Source organism: Dipodomys ordii, unplaced genomic scaffold (assembly GCF_000151885.1).
Source record: "Dipodomys ordii isolate 6190 unplaced genomic scaffold, Dord_2.0 Scaffold107, whole genome shotgun sequence".
In the NCBI taxonomy this organism is placed as follows: domain Eukaryota; kingdom Metazoa; phylum Chordata; class Mammalia; order Rodentia; family Heteromyidae; genus Dipodomys; species Dipodomys ordii.
In genome coordinates this window covers 2,614,040-2,636,306 of record NW_012267323.1, presented here as the reverse complement: position 1 = coordinate 2,636,306, position 22,267 = coordinate 2,614,040, and the positions used below count along the sequence as shown (strand labels likewise).

At 52.2% G+C, this 22,267-nt stretch overlaps 1 protein-coding gene across 1 annotated transcript in view; it reads left to right on the top strand.

Annotated features, from left to right (window-relative positions):
• The window catches only part of Mapkapk3 (mitogen-activated protein kinase-activated protein kinase 3), a 29,343-nt gene extending 8,922 nt beyond the window's left edge, over positions 1–20,421 (top strand). The window contains exons 2-10 of the mRNA XM_013028245.1: positions 9,297–9,436; positions 10,796–10,860; positions 12,267–12,346; positions 13,979–14,102; positions 15,392–15,467; positions 16,211–16,335; positions 17,228–17,313; positions 17,935–18,015; positions 19,538–20,421. Coding sequence (XP_012883699.1) covers positions 9,297–9,436; positions 10,796–10,860; positions 12,267–12,346; positions 13,979–14,102; positions 15,392–15,467; positions 16,211–16,335; positions 17,228–17,313; positions 17,935–18,015; positions 19,538–19,690 — 930 coding nt within the window. The 3' untranslated portion in view covers positions 19,691–20,421. The remainder of the gene's footprint in view (positions 1–9,296; positions 9,437–10,795; positions 10,861–12,266; positions 12,347–13,978; positions 14,103–15,391; positions 15,468–16,210; positions 16,336–17,227; positions 17,314–17,934; positions 18,016–19,537) is intronic.
• The last annotated feature ends 1,846 nt before the right edge of the window (positions 20,422–22,267 follow it).

Here is a 22,267-nt window from a genome sequence, read left to right as displayed (position 1 = left end):
CGATGGCCAACAACAACAACAAAGAATAGCGGGAGAAAGGAGCCAGAGAGCTTCCAGCTGGGAAGCTGGAAGCCTGGATGTGTCTCTGGTGCTGCTAGGGGAGGAATGCTGGTTGCTGGTGCTAGCGCTGGCCTGTGTGTGGAGCTGCAGGGACACGGATGAAACAGAGGGAAAGGGAAGACATACACAGAGCTGATGCAGGCTTAAAGAATGGCAGGACGGCTGGGAAGGTGGCTCAGTGGTAGAGCTCTTGCCTTGCATGCATGAGGCCCTGGGTTCGATTCCTCAGCACCATATAAGCAAAAAGAAAAAAGCCAGAAGTGGCGCTGTGGCTCAAGCGGTAGAGCGCTAGCCTTGAGCTGAAGAGCTGAGGGACAGCACCCAGGCCCAGAGTTCAGGCCCCACGACTGGACCCAAAAAAAAAAAAAAAAGAATGGCAGGACGAGCCAGGCATCTGTGGCTAGTGCCTGTAATCCTACTCACTTTGGAGGCTGAGATCTGAGGATCTCAATTCAAAGCCAGCCCAGGCAGGAAAGTCCAGTTAATTACAAATAAACAGCCAGAATGGAGCTGTAGCACAAGTGGTAGAGTACTAGCTTTGAGCAAAAAAGCTTAGGGACAGGGCTCAACCCTGAGTTCAAGCCATGGCACCCTAGGACCTACACACACACACACACACACACACACACACACACACACACACACACACACACATGGCTGACTGAGGCTAGCAGCCTACCATTTAAGGCATGACACCACTTCCATCTTTTTCTGCTTATGTGGTACTGAGGAATGGAACCCGGGGCTTCATGTTGGCCAGGCAAGCACTCTACCACTGAGCCACCTTCCCAGCCCCAACTACAATCTGATTTAGACCCAGGTGGGATCACTGACCTCTTGCCCGGGCTGGCTTTGAACCATGACCCTCAGATCGCACGCAGACTCTTGGGTAGCTCGATAACAGGTGTGAGCCATTAGCGCCTGGCTTTTTTTTGGGGGGGGGGTCAGTCGTGGGGCTTGAACTCTGGGCGCTGTCCCTCAGCTCTTCAGCTCAAGGCTAGTGCTCTACCACTTGAGCCACAGGGCCACTTCCGGTTTTCTGGTGGTTCATTGGAGATAAGAATCTCACAGACTTTCCTTCTGGGGCTGGCTTTGAACCGTGATCCTTCGATCTCAGCCTCCTGAGTAGCTAGGGTTATAGGCATGAGCTACCAGCGCCTGGCTTTGTTTTTGTTTTTTAAAAAATAAAGACAATAGAAAAATTATGACAAGCTAACTATGACAGGAAGAAAGCACATGGCATAGACACACCATGGGGAAGAGGGTGGTTTGGTCTGTCTCCACCATCTTGAGCTATCTCTCATTGCTTTCTTTGTCACGGGCCTTGGGTTAAACAGTGGATCTCCTGTGTGTTTCCCTGGAGGCCAAAGACATGTACCACTCCGTCCTCATTTCCTCATCCTCTCATCCTTTCTGCCTCCTCATTCTTCAGAAGCTCCATTTCACTTGACAGGAAGGTTTTGGGTTATCGGCTTCTCCTTGGGCCCTTCCGTGTTGTGTTCTCCAAGCTGCTATTGGGACTTGTGTCCCTCTGTCCCTCGCAGGGGTGGGGGTGGAGGTGAAGCAGCTACGTGCAACCGTCTCCATTCTCTGGAAGCCAGTAAAAGATCTGGGTTTGAGTCCTGACTTGATACATTGCTGGTCAATTCGGGGCGAGTCAGTTCCCCTCAGAGAGTCAATCTCCCCATGGGGAGAAAGACCAAGTGGGTTCTTTTCTCGAGATTGGGGGTTCTATATGAGATACCCAGGACAGGTACTAGCTGGGCACTGAAGCAGGGTAGCTGCTATGGTGGGGGCTCCAACACCGATCAACCAGGGGCCTGGTGTTTGGGGAACCAACCATTGTGGAACTCGGCATCGGGAAGGAGAGGCGACTAGACTGGGTGAGATGGAGGACAGGCTGTGGTCAGAACCTGACGGAGCCTGGTCCAACATGACATGAGGCCGACTAGTCCTCGGCTGCACAATCAGTTCAATCAGCTCCCGTAATGAGCCACAGAAGCTGGGGAAATGAAGTATGTGAGAGAATCATGGCACACATTCGAGGCTCTCATCTGAGACAGTGGCTAGGAAGTTTGATTCAACACAACTGCCCGCTCACCAGGGAGCGCCACACTCTTGGGGGGGCCTAGGTCCATGCTGAACCTAGCACGCGTGAAGCCCCAGGTTCGATTCCCCAGTACCACATACACAGAAAAAAACCAGAAGTGGTGCTGTGGCTTAAGTGTAAGAGAGCTAGCCATGGGTAAAAGAAGCTCAGGGATAGTGCCCGGGCCCTGAGTTCAAGCCCCAGGACTGGCAAAAGAAAAAGAGAACAAAATCTGTGTATCTGTTCTCCTTTGCCAAGGCTTCCAGGAAGCTCAGAATTAAAATTTGTCTTTTTGAAGCTGGATCTAGTGGCTTACTCGTGTAGTTCCAATACTTGGGAGGCCGAGGCAGGAGGATTGACAGCTTGAGACTAGGCCTGGGTCTACATCGTGAAACCCTGTCTTGGGAAAAAAAAAAAAAAAGTCTTCGTTTTTAGTTATGCACTTCAGTTGGTTTCTGGTAGTTTTACCTTTGCACTCTAAAGAGACTCAAAATGCTTTGGTTTGGTTTGGTTTCTTTCCTGTATGGGAATTACACAAGGCCTGAGATCCTGGGCCCAGTAAGCAAGGCATGTGGACATAATGGAATATGGAGTCAGAGAGAGGAGCTGGAACAGCCGGCTCTGGGACCGGAGTCCTTCGGGTCATGAGTCTGCATGCCAGCTAGAGCTTTATCTTCTTAATTCGTTTGTCTCACCGATGGGAGAGATTACACGTCAGCTCTCTTCCTCTGGCTAGACTGTATGTTCTGGCCACAGACACAGAGCAGACAGGCTGGGGTGGCAGGTAGATTGGCCTGGGGCGTAGGGATTGGAGGTTTGGCTGTAGGGGTGGCGGATGAAGCTGCTTGTCCAGGCTGGCAGTCTCTACGCCTCCTCTGGTTGAGAAATGGGAGACGCCGTGTACGCTTCTGCTTGAGGAGGGTCCTGCCCAAGCGTGAGCTAATGGGGTACTAGCTTATACGGCTGGGTATGTGGACTTGGGTAGGTGATCTTTCCTGAGCTGATGAGGCTGGAGTGCTGAAGGCAGAGTGCTGCCGGGTATTGGTGGCTCACGCCTGTCATCCTAGCTACTCAGGAGGCTGAGATCTGAGGATCACAGTTCAAAGCCAGCCTGCAGGAAACTCCATAAGCCTCTTATCTCCAATAAACCACTCAGAAAACTGGAAGTGGTGCCTGGCTCAAGTGGTAGAGCGTTTGGCTTGATCTGAAGAGCTGTGAGGGATAGTGCCCCAGCCCAGATGCTTTCCCCTGAGCTTTTATTCTCAAGGCTAGCACTCTACCACTTGAACTACAGCTCCATTTCTGGCTTTTTAGTGGTTCATTGTAGATGAGACTTTCATGAGAGTTTCCTGCCTAGGCTGACTGCGAACCACGATCTTCAGATCTCACCTTTCTGAGTAGCTAGGATGGTAAAGTCTGAGCCACTAGCACCTGGCCTGCCAGTCTTTCTTTCTTTCTTGCTTGCTTGCTTGCTTTCGTCAGTCATGGGGCTTGAACTCTGGGCTTGGGCCCTGTCCCTGTGCTCTTCAGCTCAAGGCGAGCGCTGTACCGCTTGAGCCACAGTGCCACTTCCGGTTTTCTAGTGGTTAATTGGAGATAAGAGTCTCATGGACTTTCCTGCCTGGTCTGGCTTTGAACCGGGATCCTCAGATCTCAGCCTCCTGAATAGCTAGGATTACAGGTGTGAGCCACCAGTGCCCTGCTCTGCCAGTCTTTCTTGAGTGTCTCCTCATGGCCAGCTGTCTGCTGGCAGAGCCGCTGGGAACATGGCTCAGCAGTAGAATGCTCACCTAGCGCGTGTGAAGCCCTGGGTTTGATTCCTCAGTACCGCATACACAGAAAAAGCGGAAGTGGTGCTTTGTCTCAAGTTGTAGAGTGCTAGCTTTGAGCAAAAGAAGTTCAGGGACAGTGCCCAGGTCCTGAGTTCAAGGGTCCCCTCCCACCCCCCAAAAAATAATGTGGAAGAATAAATGGATAGATAAATAAATCCTATTCTCTGGGAGTTTAAAGTCCACATCACAGAGCCCAGAGACGTGTGACCAAAGCTACCCTCTACCCCACCCAGTACTTTCTACCCACCATGCATTGTACCTCTATGCATGATTATATTATACACACTCCCACACACATGTGCTCACACATGTACACACACACACACACTCACCCATACCCCAATCTACTATGTATTTATGTCTATTCACACTTTTTTTTTTCTTGCCAGTCCTGGGGCTTGAACTCAGGGGCCTGGGCACTATCCCTGAGCTTCTTTTACTCAAGGCTAACGCTCTATTACTTGTGCCACAGCAGCACTTCTGGCCTTTTCTGTTTGCGTGGTACTGAGGAATCGAACCCAGGGCATGAATTTGTACAAGTTAGGCAAGCACTCTACCACTAAGCCACATTCCCAGCCCTACACATTGGTGCAAAAACGAGTTTCACAAGTCTTGCATGAGCTCTGGGGCTACTCCCACCTCCTTTTCTTCCTCGGGGAGGGGTTATCTAGAGTCTCTCTGAAAAGTCCAGTTCTCCTTCTCCTAGACTCCCCACACAGCAGTGGGGGACCTGCCAGGCGATGACTTCATCCTCCTGGGCCTCTGTTTCCTCGATCTGCAAATTGGGGCTGACAGTCCCCACCCTGCTCACCTCACAGGGTGGCACCGAACATTCCCACGAGATAAAACCACCACAGGGTATTTTGTAAACCGCAGGTCATTTTCCAAATAGGTAAATGCTGCCGGTCGTTATTCCCCGATCTAGATCTGAAGAATTCAATCCACTGTCACTCAGGTCTTTCCTTGGATGGGAAGGGATTGAGGGGTGCCCACCCCTGCCCCCCACCTCCATTCCACTTGGTGAGGCCAGAGGGGTACAAGCAGGTGTCTTGTGTGGGTCTTGGGTCCCACCGCTCTCCACTGGAGCTGGAGTTCACTGGTAAGGTGACCAGAAGTCTTCAGCGTCTGGCTGCCAACTTGGAGGGACAGATGAGAGAATTTGGCAGAGGATGAAGGGAGGAGGGAAGGTGGTAACCACACACACACACACACACACACACACACACATGCAGACACACATGTCCTTGGTTCAAGGTCCATGTCGCCTCAGATCCAAAGCTCCATGAGCTCCAGTGGGGTTCGAACTTCATGTTTCTATCCCATAGCCTCTTTCCTCAGGAGAATGCCAGACTTCTGCCTCAGTCTCTGTGTGCGTATCTGGAGACCTTTCGGGTTTCTCTCTAGGGGTACGGTTATGGATGTGGGAGACAGATACTTTGCAGGGAGCCTCTTAACCCCAGACCTCTTTTGTCGCCTTTCTTCCCACCATCTACCATGAGCCCTGAAGCTTCTTCTCCCTGGAGAAACAGAAGCCCAGAGAGGATAGGAGTAGAGCCTGGCCCTCCCACCACGTGAGAACTTAACACCCACCCCCACCCCCGACACACACACAGAAGAGCACAGGGCTGGGGTCATGCATCTGTGTGAATGAGACCAATGGACCCTGGGGTATGAGGTTGCTGGGGTGTCGTGTTTCCATGTGTGTCAAGTGTGGCTTCTTCTGGATTTAATCTTTTTGTTGTTGTTGTCGGTTGTGGGACCTGAACTCTGGGCCTGGGCGCTGTCCCTCAGCTCTTCAGCTCAAGGCTAGCACTCTACCACATGAGCCACAACACCACTTCCGGCTTTTTCTGCTTCTGTGGTGCTGAGGAATCAAACCCAGGGCCTCATGCATGCAAGGCAAGCACTCTACCACTGAGCCAACTTCCCAGCCCCTGGATTAATCTTATTCTACGATGCACTGGGGGAGTTTTTCCCTCTACGATATAGACATGTTCATACAATCTACAAATATGAGGAGTCAGTACTGGGGTCAGAACCCGTACCCCAGGAATTGAACCCAGATGACCGGACAGAATGGCCACTGACTGGGTCCACAGTTTCGTAAGGAGATGGCAGAATGTTGGCTTGGGGTGGGGGAGAAGCCATGCAAATAGGGACTAATTAATTTCCCCACTGCCCCCCTCTTGGTGCCTGTTTCTTCTCTAAAAACAGTAATGAAAAGTCTCCGAATATTCATAACATACTCTGAAACAGAGCCTCGGACATCAAAAATGCAATATCTGTGTGTGTGTGTGTGTGTGTGTGTGTGTGTGTGTGTGTGTGTGTGTGTGTTTAAAGAGTTATCAAGGGAACAAGCTAATTGTAGGTTGTGAGCAAGTGCTGCATGGGAGATAAGAAAAGGGTAACAACATGGGAGCTGTCCGTGGAGCTGGCCATGGTTCCCATCTTTATGGGGGTGTGGGTCCCCCACAGAGTTTGCAGCCATCAAAGCTCATTGAACTGGACCCATGAGGCCTGGGCATTTGCCTGGATGTAAATTATACTTCAATTTATACAAATAGAGAGAAAAACAAACCATAGGGGGAGAGTAAGGGAAACTCAGTGTCCTTTTTAGTGGTCCAGGAGGGCTTCTGAGTGGAGGTGATGTTCACAGAGGTTTCCTGAAGAAGAAGAAGGTGGCTCTAGCTATAGAAGAGGAAGGTAGGGGCTGGGAAGGTGGCTCAGTGGTAGACTGCTTGCCTTGCATGCATGAGGCCCTGGGTTTGATTCCTCAGCACCACATAAGCAGAAAACAAAAAAGCTGTATGGCTCTGTGGCTCAAGTGGTAGAGCGCTAGCCTTAAGCTGAAGAGTTGAGGGACAATGACCAGGGGCAGAATTCAGGCCCCACGACCAACCAAAAAAAAAGAGAGAGGAAGGAGCTGGGCACCAGTGGCTCCCTGTCATCCTAGCTGCTCAGGAGGTTGAGATCTGAGGATCATGGTTTGAAGCCAGTACGGGTGGGAAAGTCCTCTCCAATGAACCACTCAAAAACTGGAAGAGGCGCTGTGGCTCAAAGCGGTAGAACACTAGCCTTGAGCAAAAAGAACTCACCTGGCCCTGAGTTCAAGTCTCATGACTGGCAAAACAACAAAAACCCCAGGCTGTCACCCTAGTGAAAACTGCCAAAATTCATATGGCAGCGCCCCGCAGGCAGAGGTGGGAGACTCAAGGGGGCGCCTATTTGGGAAGAGTGAGTATATCCTTCTGGTTAGAACAGATGGTGTTTGGGGCCAGGGGTAGCAGAACACAGGGGAGGCGGAAAAGGCAAGCCTGGACGCTGAGATGGAAGTGATGTTTATCTGGAGGATTATGCATCTACAGGCTGGGAAGGGTCAGAGAGGACAGCCAGGCTGAACACCCCTGGATAAGAATTACACCTGTCACCCTAGCTACTTAAGAGGCTGAGATCTGAGGATTGAGGTCAAAGCCAGCCCAGACAGGAAAGCCCATGAGACCTTTTTTGTTTTTTGGTCGTGGGGCTTGAACTCTGGGCCTGGGTGCTGTCCCTGAGCTCTTCAGCTCAAAGCTAGCGCTCTACCACTTAAGCCACTGTGCCACTTCCTGTTTTCTGGTGGTTCATTGGAGATAAGGCTGGCTTTGAACTGCCATCTCAGCCTCCTGAGTAGCTAGGATGACAGGCATGAGCCACAGGCACCAGGCAAAGGACTCTTTTTGTTTTTTGTTTGGTGGTGGGGCTTGAACTCTGGACCTGGGCGCTGTCCCTCAGCTCTTCAGCTCAAGGCTAGCATTCTACCACTTGAGCCACAGTACCACTTCTGGCTTTTTCTGCTTATGTGGTGCTGAGGAATCGAACCCTTGCATGCACTCTACCACTGAGCCATCTTCCCAGTCCCAAAGGATTCATTTTTTAAGAACACTTTTTTTTTTTTTTAATATTTTGGTAGTGAGTTTTCCTCCTGCACCCACTGGTGGGGAATTTGGAATCTTAATTAGCTTTACTCCTGCAGGATCATGGCCTTGTCTTCTTCCCCCTGTGGTTGGATGCTAGATAGCTTTGTGGATGTGGGCCTCACCCCTTCCTTGAGCTCCATCCACCTCCTGGCCTATGGACAGATTTACATCTCTGCATCCCTTTCCCCCAGCCTTCCTCCAGCACCTCTCCTTTCACATAGGGGAGCTGGGTGGGGAGGGGGAGCACAGGGGGGTCCCTGTGGACCTAGCATCTACCAGGTACTATCTGCACACACAGTCCCTATCCTGGCTTAGGAAGTGGGGCCACTCGGTCTCTCTCTTTTCTTCTCTCTTTCTACGCTTTGTGATGATCCTAGGGCTTGAACTCAGGGCCTAGGTGCTGTCCCTGAGCTTTTTTTTTTTTTTTTGCTCAAGGATAGCATTTAATCACTCAATCCACAGCTCCACTTATGGCTTTTTGGTGGTTCATTGGAGATAAGTCTCACGGACTTCCCTGTCCATGCTGGCTTCAAACTACAGTCCTCAGATCTCAGCCTCCTGAGTAGCTAGGATCACAGGTGTGAGCCACAAGTGCCTGGTGTGTTGTTCTCCTGGGGAAAAAGGAGATTCAAAAGCGATGTGGCCTCTGGCCTAGGATACTGTGGCTGAGGAGATTGAAATAGAAAACCTTCTTGTGTTCCATTTGATTCATCACCCCTGAGAAGGGAAGGAGGGACTTCTCTGGCCTCTGGTCCCTCCGGCTTGCCAGCCTCCTCCTGAGGCCCCGTGGAAGCCACTAGCACTAGGGTTGACTTTCAAGTCCAGAGGCTCAGCGCCACCAAAGGAAACCCAGATTTCTACCCTCATTCTAACCCCACCAAAGCCTTGTTGCTCAGGGCTGGGAATGTGGCTTAGCAGTCAGAATGCCCACCTTGCACACATGAGGCCCTGGGTTCGATTCTTCGGAGCCACATGGACAAGAAAATAGTAGTAAAATTACTTCTTCCCCCTTTGATCAATGGTGGGGTTTGAACTCTGGGCCTAAGAGCTGTCAGCTCAAAGCAAGCGCTCTACCACTTGAGCTTCAGCTCCACTTTCCATTCCCTGGCGGTTCATTGGAGATAAGAGTCTCCCGGACTTTCCTGCCCAGGCTGGCTTTGAACCTTGATCCTCAGATCTTAGCCTCCTGAGTAACTAGGATGACAGGTGTGAGCCACGAGGGCCAGGCTTGTAAAATGATTTTTAAAAGAAGAGCCATGCGGTGCTGGCAAATCACGGGTCTCTGTGACTCTGCCCTTGTCTACCAAGCAAGGACAGGGAGGCTGTGAGGCTTACCTTCTCCGTGCCCACTGCCTACAGCTCCTGTATGACAGCCCCAAGGCCCGGCAGGAGGTGGAGCACCACTGGCAGGCTTCAGGCGGGCCCCACGTCGTGCGCATCCTGGACGTGTACGAGAACATGCATCGCGGCAGACGCTGTCTCCTCATCGTCATGGAATGGTATGCAGCACGCCCCACTGCTTCGTGGGGCCCCCCACCATGGGTGTTCCCTCCCCACCCCAGTCCCCCCAACATTGTCCCAGGGCTCACTGTCTTCTTGGCATAGTAGCCATCATGGCTCCTGAAGGGTGGTTGGATGGGTGGTCATGGGTCCCGTTTGTGGGGCTGGGCTGCCAAGGGGGCTTTGTGAAAGGCAGGGAAGAGACACCACAGCTCCTGTGTGGGATCTCCACTCCATGAGAAGGTCGCCCAGCCCCATCTGTGTATGGACGTGGAGATGGGGGGGTGGGGAAGCGGGGACACATGCAGTCCCTCCGGCTGTCTCCTTCCGGTGGGGTCTGTGCACGTGTGGTCCCACCAATGATCGTATGTGATGGGTCTGGAGCTCTGGGCGTCTACTGCTCGTCCTGTGACCTCGGCCTACCTCAGACCCTGGGCATCCCCTCCCTGTCTCCCATCTGCCTTTGAAGTCCCTCCTCCCTCCAGTGGTTCACCAGCTCTTCAGAGGTAGGATTCTAGATCCTTGGCTTTGCCACCCACTAGCCGTAGAAATGGGCTTCTTGCTAACTTTTCTGGATCTCTGCAACTCTTCTGTCAAACATGGGGGTTGACCTTCACGCAGCACTCAGGCCAAGCTTGATTCCATTCAGAGTGTGCCAGGGGCATCTTATGTTCCATTTGCATGACTCTCCTGAGATCGGTGCTGTTCTTTTATAACAAGGATGGCTGGGTGCCTGGGGTTCACACCTGTCATCCCAGCTGCTCAGGAGGCTGAGATCTGAGGATTGTGGTTTGAGGCCAACCCACTTGGGAAAGTCCATGAGACTCTCATCTCTGATGAACCACTTGAAAACTGGACGTGAAGCTATGGTTCAAAGTGATAGAGCACTAGCCTTGAGCAAAAAAAAAAAACTCAGGGACAGTGCGCAGGCCCTGAGTTCAAGCCCCAGGACTATAGGGAACAAGAAAACAAAAACATAGCCGAGACACTGAGAGGCAAAGGGTCCGTCTCAGGATCACACAGTGGCATACCTAAAAGGTAAAGCCCAGAGCACAGCACACAGTAGACACTCCTGACACTGGGTTGTGAAGATGATAGATGACGATCTCCTTTTGCATCTGGAGAAACTGAGGCTCGGGTGGGTATGGGACTGCTCGAGGAGTCACGATCCGATAGGACAAGCACTTCTGAGAACCATTTCTCTGGAGTTCTGACAGATTAGATCCACCCACCCAACTCAACACCACAGGCCACAGCTGACAGCGGCTGCTCAATACCAGGGGAAGAGCGTGAGCCTCCAGTCCAGGGCAGGAAAAGGGGGAAACGACTGATTCACCCTCTCTTCCCTTCTCTTGCAGCATGGAAGGCGGGGAGCTGTTCAGCAGGATTCAGGAGCGTGGAGACCAGGCTTTCACCGAGAGAGGTATATGACGCGCAGGGAGCTGGACCGTGGGGCCGTCTATGCCGTGGGATGAGGACTTGCTCCTCTCCTGAGTCTGTCTTACCATCAGAATAAGAGGGGGCAAGTGGCTCACGCCTGTCATTCTAGCTACTCAGGAGACTGAGATCCAAGGCTCAAGGTTCAGAGCCAGCCTGCACAAGAAAAGTCAGTGAGACACTTATCTCTGGAAGTGCAGTTGTGGGCCCAAGTGGTAAAGCACTAGTCTTTGCTTTGTTTTTGTTTTTTTTGGTCGGTCATGGGGCTTGAACTCTGGGCCTGGGCGCTGTCCCTCAGCTCTTCAGCTCAAGGCTAGCGCTCTACCACTTAAGCCACAGAGCCACTTCTGGCTTTTTTTTCTGCTTATGTGGTGCTGAGGAATCGAACCCAGGGCCTCAGGCATGCAATACAAGCGCTCTACCACCGAGCCACCTTCCCAGCCCCTAAAACACTATTGTTGAACAATAAAACGAAGGAACAATGTCCAGGCTCTGAGTTCTAACCCTAGTATTGGCACACATCTACACACATACATCAAAACCAAAAAAGAATGAGAGGGTGGGGCATTTTGTCCCCTATGTCCATGACATCTGGTTGGAAATGGACTCTCTAGTTCTGGCATGGAGGAATCGGAGCCTCTGGGTGCTGACCCACAGGGGAGTTGGAAAGAAGCTGTCTAGGCATGAGGAAAGAAGTTCAGATGTGTTAGAAGCATCCCTAGGGAGAAAAAAAATGGAACCAGGCACTAGTGGCTCACGCCTGTAATCCTAGCTACTCAGGAGGCTGAGATCTGAGGATCAAGGTTCAAATCCAGCCCAGGTGAATACTTGGGCTTTTTTTTTTGTTTTGTTTTTTTGTTTTTATTTTTTGCCAGCTGTGAGGCTTGAACTCTGGCCCTGGGCGCTGTCCCTCAGCAATTCAGCTCAAGGTAAGCATTCTACCATTTGAGCCACAGCGACACTTCCGGTTTTCTGGTGGTTCATTGGAGATAAGAGTCTTAAGGACACTGGTGGCTCATGCCTATTATCCTAGCTACTCAGGAGGCTGAGATCTGAGGATTGCGGCTCAATGCCAGCCCGGGGAAGGAAAGTCCATGAGACTCTTATGAACCACCAGAAAACCAGAAGTGGTGCTGTGGCTCCAGTGGTAGAGAGCTTGCCTTGAGCTGAAGAGCTGAGGGACAGCGCCCAGGCCCAGAGTTCAAGTCCCACAACTGACCAAAAAAAAAGGGGGGGTTATTTAGGATAGGGGGCCACGGGCCACAGGACTACCATGATCATCTCCTGCTGGCCTGCCAGATCCTATCGAGGAGCAGTGATATGCGGTGGGGGGATGTCCCAAGTCATCAGATCTTTGGTATTTGTGACGTGTGCCCCGCCTCCTGTCTACAGAGGCCGCAGAGATAATGCGGGATATCGGCACCGCCATCCAGTTTCTACACAGCCAGAATATCGCTCACCGAGATGTCAAGGTGAGTCACTGGGACCCGATCTAGGGGACAGAGACGGGTCTGTCCCACAGCCTTCGTTGGCTCCTGGTCCCCACTGGATGGAGGCCAAACTCCTCAGTCAGCTTCAGCTTCTCAACCAGACTGCTCTCTCTCGGCCCTTCCTCCGGTGGTTGGGCATGCTGATTCTGATCTCATCAGATGACCTTGTTTCCCTGGAATACCGTGTCATCCCAATAGAATAACCAAGCATCGACCCTAGCTACTCGTGCTGATAGCCACCTCATTTAATCCCACCAGCCCTACAAGAGTTGATGGCCCCCATTTTACAGACGAGCAAATGGAGGCTAAGACAGACACATTAAGTGGCTCACCTGAGTCTGTGCCTCTGCCACATGGAGACTCATCGGATTTGCCCACGTGCTCCGAGTCAGAGCCGAATTTGTCCCTCTTTGGCCCTTGGTCCCAAATCTGGAATATCATCACCTTGGCTTCCATCCTCCTGAGCCATCTCCTGGGCTGCTGAGGAGAGCAGAGGAGCCCGGCTGCGGTGTTGGGACCTTCCGCCAACCCCTGGGTACCCACTGATGCGGAATGTGTGCAGAACCGCCACAGAGCCACCTGCTAAATCCTTGTTATAATTTGGCTCTGGCTTCTCTCTTCCTCTCCCCCTCCCTCTCTTTATCTCTCCCTCTCTCCTCTCCCTCTCCCCCTCTTCTCTCCCTCTCCCTCTCTCCCCCTCTCTCCCTCTGTCCCTCTCTCTTTCCCTTTCCCCCCTCTCCCTCTCTCTTCCCCTCTCTCTCTCCTTCTCTCTCCTGTTCTCTCTCTCTGTCCTTCCCTCTGTCTCTCCCTCTCTCTTCCCCCTCCCTCCTTCCCCCCCTCTCTCTTTTCCTAAGGGGAGCAACGCCTTCTGCAGACCAGATGCCTCTGTGTTCTCTGAAACTGCTTCCCTGTGTTTATCTCCATCCAAGGTCGGATTGTCTCAAAGAGAACTGGAAAAAATAGCTCCTACTGGCACCGCAGGCGAACTCTGTCCAATACTCTGCCCTTCTTCCTCAGCCGTGCTTGGGGAAATGCCTTCTGCTACTTGACACAGGCCTAGGTCCTACACAGTCATGAGAAAGCACCTTCCTCCACACGGCTCTCCCTGCCCCCCAACCTGCCCGGTCTGTCAGTGCTTTGTACCGGGGAAGGATGGCTGGCCTCTGTGCAGTTCTTGAGGTCTGAGCTCTGGGGGGGGAGGGTGATCACAGGTGGACCTGCCCCAGCAGGTTTCCTTCTGGGCCGGTGAGAGCGGGGAGAGGGGGTGGCAGGGGCAGTCGGTCTTATACCCTCATCCAGGTTGATTGACAGCGACCTCGACAACTCAGGATCAACAGGATCAAAAAGATTCCCACCCCTGGGCTTTCTATGAATGTGAAGTGACCATTCACAGCCTTGGCTGAGAGCCTGCCTCATTTTCCCCTGTGAATGAAAGCATCCCCTCCCCATCATCCTTGGCTTCTCTCTATCTGGTTCATGTTCTAGATCACTAGGGCTCAGGGTTGTCTAGGAGCTGGAGTGAGCTGACCTGCACCAGGACAGAGGGGAGGACTCTTATCCCCGATCTCCTCCGGTAGCTAACTCCACACCCATGCTTTTTCTCCCCTGGCTCAGCCCGAAAACCTGCTCTACACATCCAAGGAGAAAAACGCCGTGCTGAAGCTCACTGACTTCGGCTTTGCAAAGGAGACCACTCAAAACGCCCTTCAGACGCCTTGCTATACTCCCTATTACGTGGGTGAGTTTTTGGGGTATGGTACACAGACCGCTGTGGGGGTGCAGGGGTGCCAGCTGGCAGGCCGTGGAAAGCACAGAGTTAAAAGCCCAGAGAGGAAGGGAGGGGTGCAACTCACTGCGTGGAGGCGGGTGTTATGGGGTGGGGTGGAGTGGGGGGGGGCCGGAGGCTGCAAAAATATTCTCCCCAACTTCAGCTTCTGCTTTTGAAAATAGATCCAGGAAAATTCCGGCTGTGGCCTGTGAGTGAAAATGACATCACGGCAGCTCTAAATATATACCTGATGAAAGGCTGCCGTCGGCTCGGAATGGAGCCCGACGGTGGTTGTCTTTATCTGTTTTTTTATTTTTTTTCTCTCTCTGGGATTCAGAAAGCGGGCAGGCCTTTTCCTCGACATGAAAAGGACACGCGGGGTCCCAGTCACCTGCCTCAGGGTGGGGAGTGGGGATCTCTGAGTGGACACATCTACGTGGCTCCCGGGTCAGGAAAGCCCCCCCCCCCCCCGCAATCGTATCCCTGTCCTGCATCAGAGAGTGGATCAGCAATGGACTCTTTCACCAGGGCAGGCCCGGGGCGGGGTAGGGGGGTGGGGACGGACAGGACGTCCCCACAGAGAGCCAAAATGGAGCCTTGCTCACGAGGGCACGCAGTCCACAGTATTTTGACTTAAGAGAGCTTCTGTCCTGCTGACCTCATTGCATAGATGCAAAGACAGAGGCCTGCGGGCGGTAGTTAAGCTGACCATGGAGTGTAGAGTATACACACACACACACTCACACACACACACGCACGCACGCACGCACGCACGCACGGCGGTAGCTAAGCTGACCATGGAGTGTAGAGTCCACACACACACATACACACACACATGCACACACACAGTTTCTCCTTACCTGTGACCTAAGCTGCATGTTGAGCTTAGGGAAAAGGGACACCAGGCAGCTAGTTGGCTGAAGCTTTTTTTTTGGGGGGAAAGGGGACAGGAACTCACCCAACCCTAGAGACTGGCCATTTCCCCTCCCCACCAAGTTGAGATTGTTAGGAAGGCCTAAAAAGGAGCCACAGGGCTGTCTGAAAGCAGTTTATTCCCTCCCCGCCCCTCCCCAGCCCTCCGAGCTGTCTCTCCTCTTGGAGTTTCACACACATACTGCCTTCCCAGAAGGTGCCAGACACCAGTCTACTCTGCCCTCGCTCCCAGACTGCTCCTCGCCTTGCCCGGGCTTTCAGGCTTTCTGCCTGGGTTCCCTAGAAGCTCGGAGTTCAGAACCCATCCCTGTCCTCTGTCCTGACAGCTCCTGAAGTCTTGGGTCCAGAGAAGTACGACAAGTCGTGTGACATGTGGTCTCTGGGTGTCATCATGTACATCCTGTAAGTACCACGGCTGCCTTTGGCTTGGACCTCTTGGCCCAATCCTACAATCTGCTGATTTTTTTTCTCAGTCATGGGGCTTGAACTCAGGGCCTGGGCACGCTGTCCCAGAACTCTTTCATTCAAGGCTAGATCTTCCACTTTGAGCCACGGCACCATTTTCTGGTCGGTTCATTAGAGATGAGTTCTCATAGGGGCTGGGCAGGTGATTCAGAGGTAGAGCGCTTGCCTTGCATGCATAAGGCCCTGGGTTTGATTCCTCAGCACCACATAAGCAAAAAGAAAAAAATGCCGGAAATAATATTGTGGCTCAAGTGGTAGAGCACTAGCCTTGAGCTGAAGAGCTGAGGGACAGCGCCCAGGACCCACGACCACCCAAAAAAATAAAGTTCTCATAGACTTTCCCTCCTGGAACTTTGATCCTCAGATCTCAGCCTCCTGAGTAGGTAGGATCACAGGCTTCCCATTGTATACTTTTAGTTCCATTTCTGCTTCCTGCCTCTGTGTCCTCAGTGAGGGGCTTTGTGTGTGTATCACCCTCTCTGGTCATAGGGCCACCATCCCTTTAGGTTACTGGAGGGTCCTCTCATGCTAAGGGCAGACGAGATGCCCAGGAGGCCAGAGAGCTGGGGTTATGGCTACAGTACCTGCCTGCCTATCTCCTTGGCTTAAGGTAGAGAAGGGGTCTGCCCCAGCACGGACCCCAACCCTTGTGCCAAAATGACTCCCTCCTTCCCCCCTAGTTTGTGTGGCTTCCCACCCTTCTACTCCAATACTGGTCAGGCCATCTCTCCAGGGATGAAGAGGAGAATCCGCCTGGGCCAGTATGGCTTCCCCAATCCTGAGTGGTCAGATGTATCAGAAGATGGTGAGTCAACCTTTCTACCTGGTCCCCCGGGCTGTTATTTATTTATGTATGTATTGCCAGTTCTGGGGCTTGAACTTAGGGCCTGAGCACTGTCCTGAGCTTCTTTTGCTCAAGACTAGTACTCTACCACTTGAGCCACAATGCTACTTCTGGCTTTTTCTATGTAAGTGGGTACTGAGGATTCCAACCCAGGGCTTCATGCATGAGAGGCAAACACCCTACTGCTAAGCTACATTCTGTTTTGGTTTATTGTTGGCTGTGGGGCTTGAACTCTGGGCCTGGGTGCTGCCCCTCAGCTCTTCAGCTCAAGGTGAGCACTCTACCACTTGAGCCACTTTTTCTGCTTATGTGGTGCTGAGAAATTGAACCCAGAGCCTCATGCATGTGAGGCAAGCACTCTACCACTGAGCCACCTTCCCAGCCCTAATTTTTTTTTTTAATTCTTCATTGATATTTGTTTCCCTCTTCTGGAGATGGCAGGCGATTCTATCTCGTGTGTTAGCTCACAAATCCTGAACACTTAGTACCTTTGAACAAGAAAACTGTTGTGTCAGCTCATGAAATAGCAATGTGGGGGGCTGGGAAGGTGGCTCAGTGGTAGAGCGCTTGCCTTGCATGCTTGAGGCTCTGGGTTCGATTCCTCAGTACCACATAAGCAAAAAGAAAAAAGCTGGAAGTGGCACTGGGGCTCAAGTGGTAGAGCACTAGCCTTGAGCTGAAGAGCTGAGGGACAGCGGTCAGGCCCAGAGTTCAGGCCCCATGGCCGGACCCAAAAAAAAAAAAGAATAGCAATGTGGGAGTATCTGTAGCCTAGCCTCACGGAGCTTGTGGTATGTGGGGAGAAGAGGGGGATCGCGACCTCACCGCCTCTCTCTTCCCTGGTCTCCTCTAGCCAAACAACTGATCCGCCTACTGTTGAAGACGGACCCTACAGAGAGGCTGACCATTGCACAATTCATGAACCACCCTTGGATCAACGTAAGTACCTTTTCCCTCATGGCAGGTGGGTGTCATTCTGGAGTAGAGATGCCAGGCAGGAGGGGAGCGGCTGTGGAGGGCTGAGTGTTGGGCTGGAATGGGCTCTTGCATGGCAATGTATGATAGCACCCCCTTTCTTTTTTTGTTGGTCATGGGGCTTGAACACTAGGCTTGGGTTCTGTCCCTCAGCTCTTCAGTCAAAGCTAATGCTCTACTACTTGAACCACAGTGCCACTTCTGGTTTTCTTGTGGTTTATTGGATATAAGAGTCTCCACAGACTTTCCTGCCCAGGCTGGCTTTGAACCGTGATCCTCACATCTCAGCCTCCTGAGTAACTAAGATTACAGTCATGAGCCACTGGTAGCCGGCTTATGAGATTCTTATCTCTGACAAACCACCAGAAAACCTGAAGTGGTGCTATGTCTCAAGTGGTAGGGCGCTCGCCTTGAGCTGAAGAGCTGAGGGACAGCGCCCAGGCCCTGAGTTCAAGCCCCACCACTGACAAAAAAAAAAAAAAGACTGGGAAAATAGGGGAAAGGGAGAAGAGCATAAGTAGATGCTAGCCACTACTGTTCCACATGTCCCCAGGAGCTAACTCAGGGGCTTGACTTTCCTTCTAGCAATCCACAGTGGTACCTCAGACCCCTCTCCACACTGCCCGAGTACTACAAGAAGACAAAGACCATTGGGATGAAGTGAAGGTAAGTCGACCCTACCTCCATCTTCCTGCAGCTTCTGGGATTCTAGGTGTATCAGTGACTCCCTCAGTGGTCCAACTGAGGCACTCTGAGCATTGGGCTCTGCTCCCCAATTCTATGTGGTGCTCTTGGCTCACTCAATATAGAAGAGACTTTGGGATGGGAAACCAGTATAAAGGTTTTGGGCTCAAGTATTGGCCATCTCAGAGAAGTCATCTGATTTGCTTTTAGTTTTTTGACAGGTCCCAAGCCTTGAATTCAGGGCCGGGGCACTGTCCCTAAGCTTTTTTGTTCACAGCTAGAGCTTTAGCACTTGAGCCATAGCTCCACTTCCAGCTTTCTGGTGGTTGGTTGAAGATAAGGGTCTCGTGGACTTTCCTGCCCAGGCTGGCTTTGAACCTTGATCTTCAGATCTCAGCCTCCTGAGTAGCTAGGATTCCAGGCATGAACCACTGGCACCCAGTGTCACTAGTTTTTGCTTTTTTTTTTTAGAGTGCTAGAGATGATCTATCCCAGGGTCTTATAAATTCTAGGGAAGCACTCTACCACCTAACTCCAACCCAAGCTTTAATCTCTCTTATGACCAATAGCTTTTAGGAGAATGACAGCCTTGCTTTAGGCTCAGTAAAGATCAAGTTTGACTCTATAGGACATCAGTTCAAAGCCTATATGCATAGGCCAGTCTGTAGGCCCCAATCTCCAAGGTTCCCAATGAGATGGCATTTTCTACAGACTTTGTAGTTAGGCAAGTAACGTCGGTTCATTTCTCTGTCCCACTTATGCTTTCTGAGGTCCCAGGCAGTCACTACTTTCCTCTGCCCTAGAACATAAGCTCAGAATCCACCATAAACAACTACGAAGGGCAGGGCACCGGTAACTCACACCTGTCATCCTGGCCATATGGGAGGCTGAGATCTGAGGATCAGGGTTGCAGGCCAGCCTGGGCAGAAAAGCCCTTGAGACTCTTACCTCCAGTTAACCATCCAAAAGCCAGAAGTGGAGCTGTGGCTCGCCATAGAGCGCCTAGCCCTCAGCTCTTTCAGTACTCCCAGGACCCAAGTTCGAGCTCCAGGACTTGCAAATGCACACAGGGAAACAAACAAAACGTAGCAAGGATCATGTGACACAAAGTGAATGCAGTGACAGCACAGTCTGTTAAAGACTGACAGGATCAAGCCAGGTGCTGGTGGCTCACACCTATCATCCTAGCTACTCAGGAGGCTGAGATCTGAGAATTATGGTTCAAAGCCAGCCGGGGCAGGAAAGTCCATGAGACTCTTCTCCCCAATAATCCACCAGAAAACTGGAAGTGGTGCTGTGGCTCAAGTAGTAGAGGGCTCGCCTTGAGCTGAAGAGCTGAGGGACAGCGCCCAGGCCCAGAGTTTAAGCTCCAGGACCAACCAAAAAAAAAAGGAAAAAAAGACTGACATGATCAAAGGGGCTGTGCGCATGGGCAGGAGGGCGATGGCTTCTAGAAGTCAGTATGAGCCTGACCTCTCCACCTCCCTGTGCTGTGTGTCCTCAGGAGGAAATGACCAGTGCTTTAGCCACCATGCGGGTAGACTACGACCAGGTGAAGATCAAAGACCTGAAGACTTCCAACAATCGGCTCCTCAACAAGCGGAGAAAAAAGCAGGCGGGCAGTTCCTCGGCTTCCCAGGGCTGCAACAACCAGTAGCATCCCAAGCCATGTCTCAGCCTGGTAACAGACCATTTGTTGAGGCTCTCTGGCCGGGGCAGGCCAAGGGTCATTCTTTTATCAAATGGATTTTTTTTTAATTGTTTTAATTTGTCACTTGGAACTTGAGGAAGAAGACTGTTTTGACCTAAAAACCTCTTTCAGAGTCCCAGGCCTCAGGCCAGGGGAAGTGGCTGACTCAGTTAAAGCACCTTTGGCCAAGCCCTGATCCTGCCCCAGCGCATCTTCTGGAGCCTTCTTGGCCACCAGGGCCTCAGGGCCTCTCCTCTATGGAAACCTCCTCCCCTGGTGTGGGCAGACAGGCCCAGCCTCCAGAAAGGCATCTGGCCATTGGTTGTCATGGTGACTGAGGATGGCGTGGCTGTTTGTGAATGCCCAGTGAGCAAAGGAGGGGAGGGGGAGGAGAGAAGGAGTGGCCACTGAGGGCGCACTCCCCGCTTCTTGAGCCTCCATGAGGTCACAGGGTCCAGCCCTGTCCAGCCTGAGCGGTTCAGCCCCAGGCCAAATGGTACTCGGTACTCTCTCCCCTAAAGAGTCCTAACCATCCTTTTACCGTCCCATACCCAAAGGGTAGCTCTTGCATCTTGCAGCTGAAGGTAGAGGGTATTTTTTTTTTTAAAACCATTTTCTACTTTGGAAAAATGTCACTGTGACACACACACACACACTCACACACACACACTTCACGTGCTCACCAGATCTCAGGCAGGAAGGGCTGTATTATGGTGTCTTTTTGTGAGAGGGCATGATTGGCTCCTCTTTTTTTTTTTGGTCAGTCTTGGGGCTTGAACTCTGGGCCTGGGCGCTGTCCCTCAGCTCTTCAGCTCAAGGCCAGCGCTCTACCACTTGAGCCACAGTACCACTTCCACTTCTGGTTTTCTGAGTGGTTTAGTGGAGATAAGAGTCTCACAGACTTTCCTGCCCTAGCTGGCTTTGAACCTCCATCCTCAGATCTCAGCCTCCTGAGTAGCTAGGATTATAGGAGTGAGCCACCACACCCGGCTCGGCTCTTCCTTAACAAGGGCTTTTCTTTATAGGCCAGGTCAGATCTGTGGTGGCAGAGGCCAGCAGAGCTGATGCTTAGAAGGTCTGGCCCTGGCTTCAGCCTGAGTTGAGGCAGGGAGGGGCCTCTCTGGCCCATCTAGGCCTCCCCAGTCCCAATCAGCACAGCCTCAGGGTACTGAGTGTTTGATATGAGGCCTGTCAAGTGCCTGACACCCAGCCTAGTTCCCAGTTCTTGGCCTCTCTCTCTTACTCTCTCTGGCTGGGAAACTCTGACCATGTCGACAAGGACAATGCTGCTGGGTTTTATAGACAGTTATTAATAAACACATTTTTGACATTTCCTCCCTCCCATTCCCAGGCTTCTCTTTGTCTTGGGGTGGCGGGGGGGATGACAAAGGGGCAGCCACTTATCCCCACTAGCAATTTCTCCCTGATTACAGAGGGTGCCTCTGACCTGGTAAACAATTCCAGGGCTGCTGTGGCCTTATTCAGTGGCGACAGGTCAGAGGGGCTGAGGGACCGCAGGGCAGCCACATACCCCCCCAGCTCCGCACTGCCCCCTGCATGCCGTGCATGTGTATGACACCCACCCCCGGCTGGCTCCGCGTGCGCCCAGCGTCTGCCCACGGTGGCCGCCCCCAGCTGCGTGCCAGCCCGCTGAAGGGCGGGCAGAGTGCCTGCTGCAGCACCGAGCTATTTTCAGAAGCTGCCAGATTTCATTTGGCAGCAAGAAAAAAAAAATTCAGGAGGGGAGGGAGGGAGGGAGGGAGGGAAGGGGGCCGGGGATGCTGGAAGACTTGTCTTTTCACTACTCCTATAAGATCACCCTCACCCCCTTGGGATCCCTTGCCAGCGGCCTCATGGGGACCCTCACTCTGGCTTTTCTCCCCCCCCCACCTTCCTGCCCCTAATTTCGATCTCCAAACCTTCCCCCCACACCATTTCCAAGAGCTCATCTGGCAGCTCACAGGCAACTTTCCTCCTCCGCCCCTCTTCCTTCAGGGCTTGGGGGGGAGGGTGCAGAGATGGTAGAAGGTAGGGGATTTGCAAGCTGGCCCCATTCTGCTGCTCTTAATCCCTGTGACCTTGGGCCGCTTTCTCAACCTCCCCAATCTTGGTTTCCTCAGCTGTGTACTGGGTATGAGAGTGGGCACCTATAGTGGTATCATCTTAAGAGATTTGAACAGATGACATGTGAGAAGTGGTTAGTGAGGTGTGGGGTAAACAGCTCCCTTTACACTCCAGTGTCTTTGTGTGTGTGTGTGTGTGTGTGTGTGTGTACGCACACGTGGCCCACCAGTCCTCAGGGCCTAGATGCTGTCCCTGAGCTTTTGTGCTCGAGCACTCTATGGGGCCACAGCTCCATTTCCAGCTTTTTTGGGTGGTTAATTAGAGATAAGAATCACAGGGACTGGGGCTGGGAAGGTGGCTCAGTGGTAGAGTGCTTGCCTTGCATGCATGAGGCTCTGGGTTTGATTCCTCAGCACCGCATAAGCAAAAAAGAAAAAAGCCGGAAGTGGCGCTGTGGCTCAAGTGGTAGAGAGCTAGCCT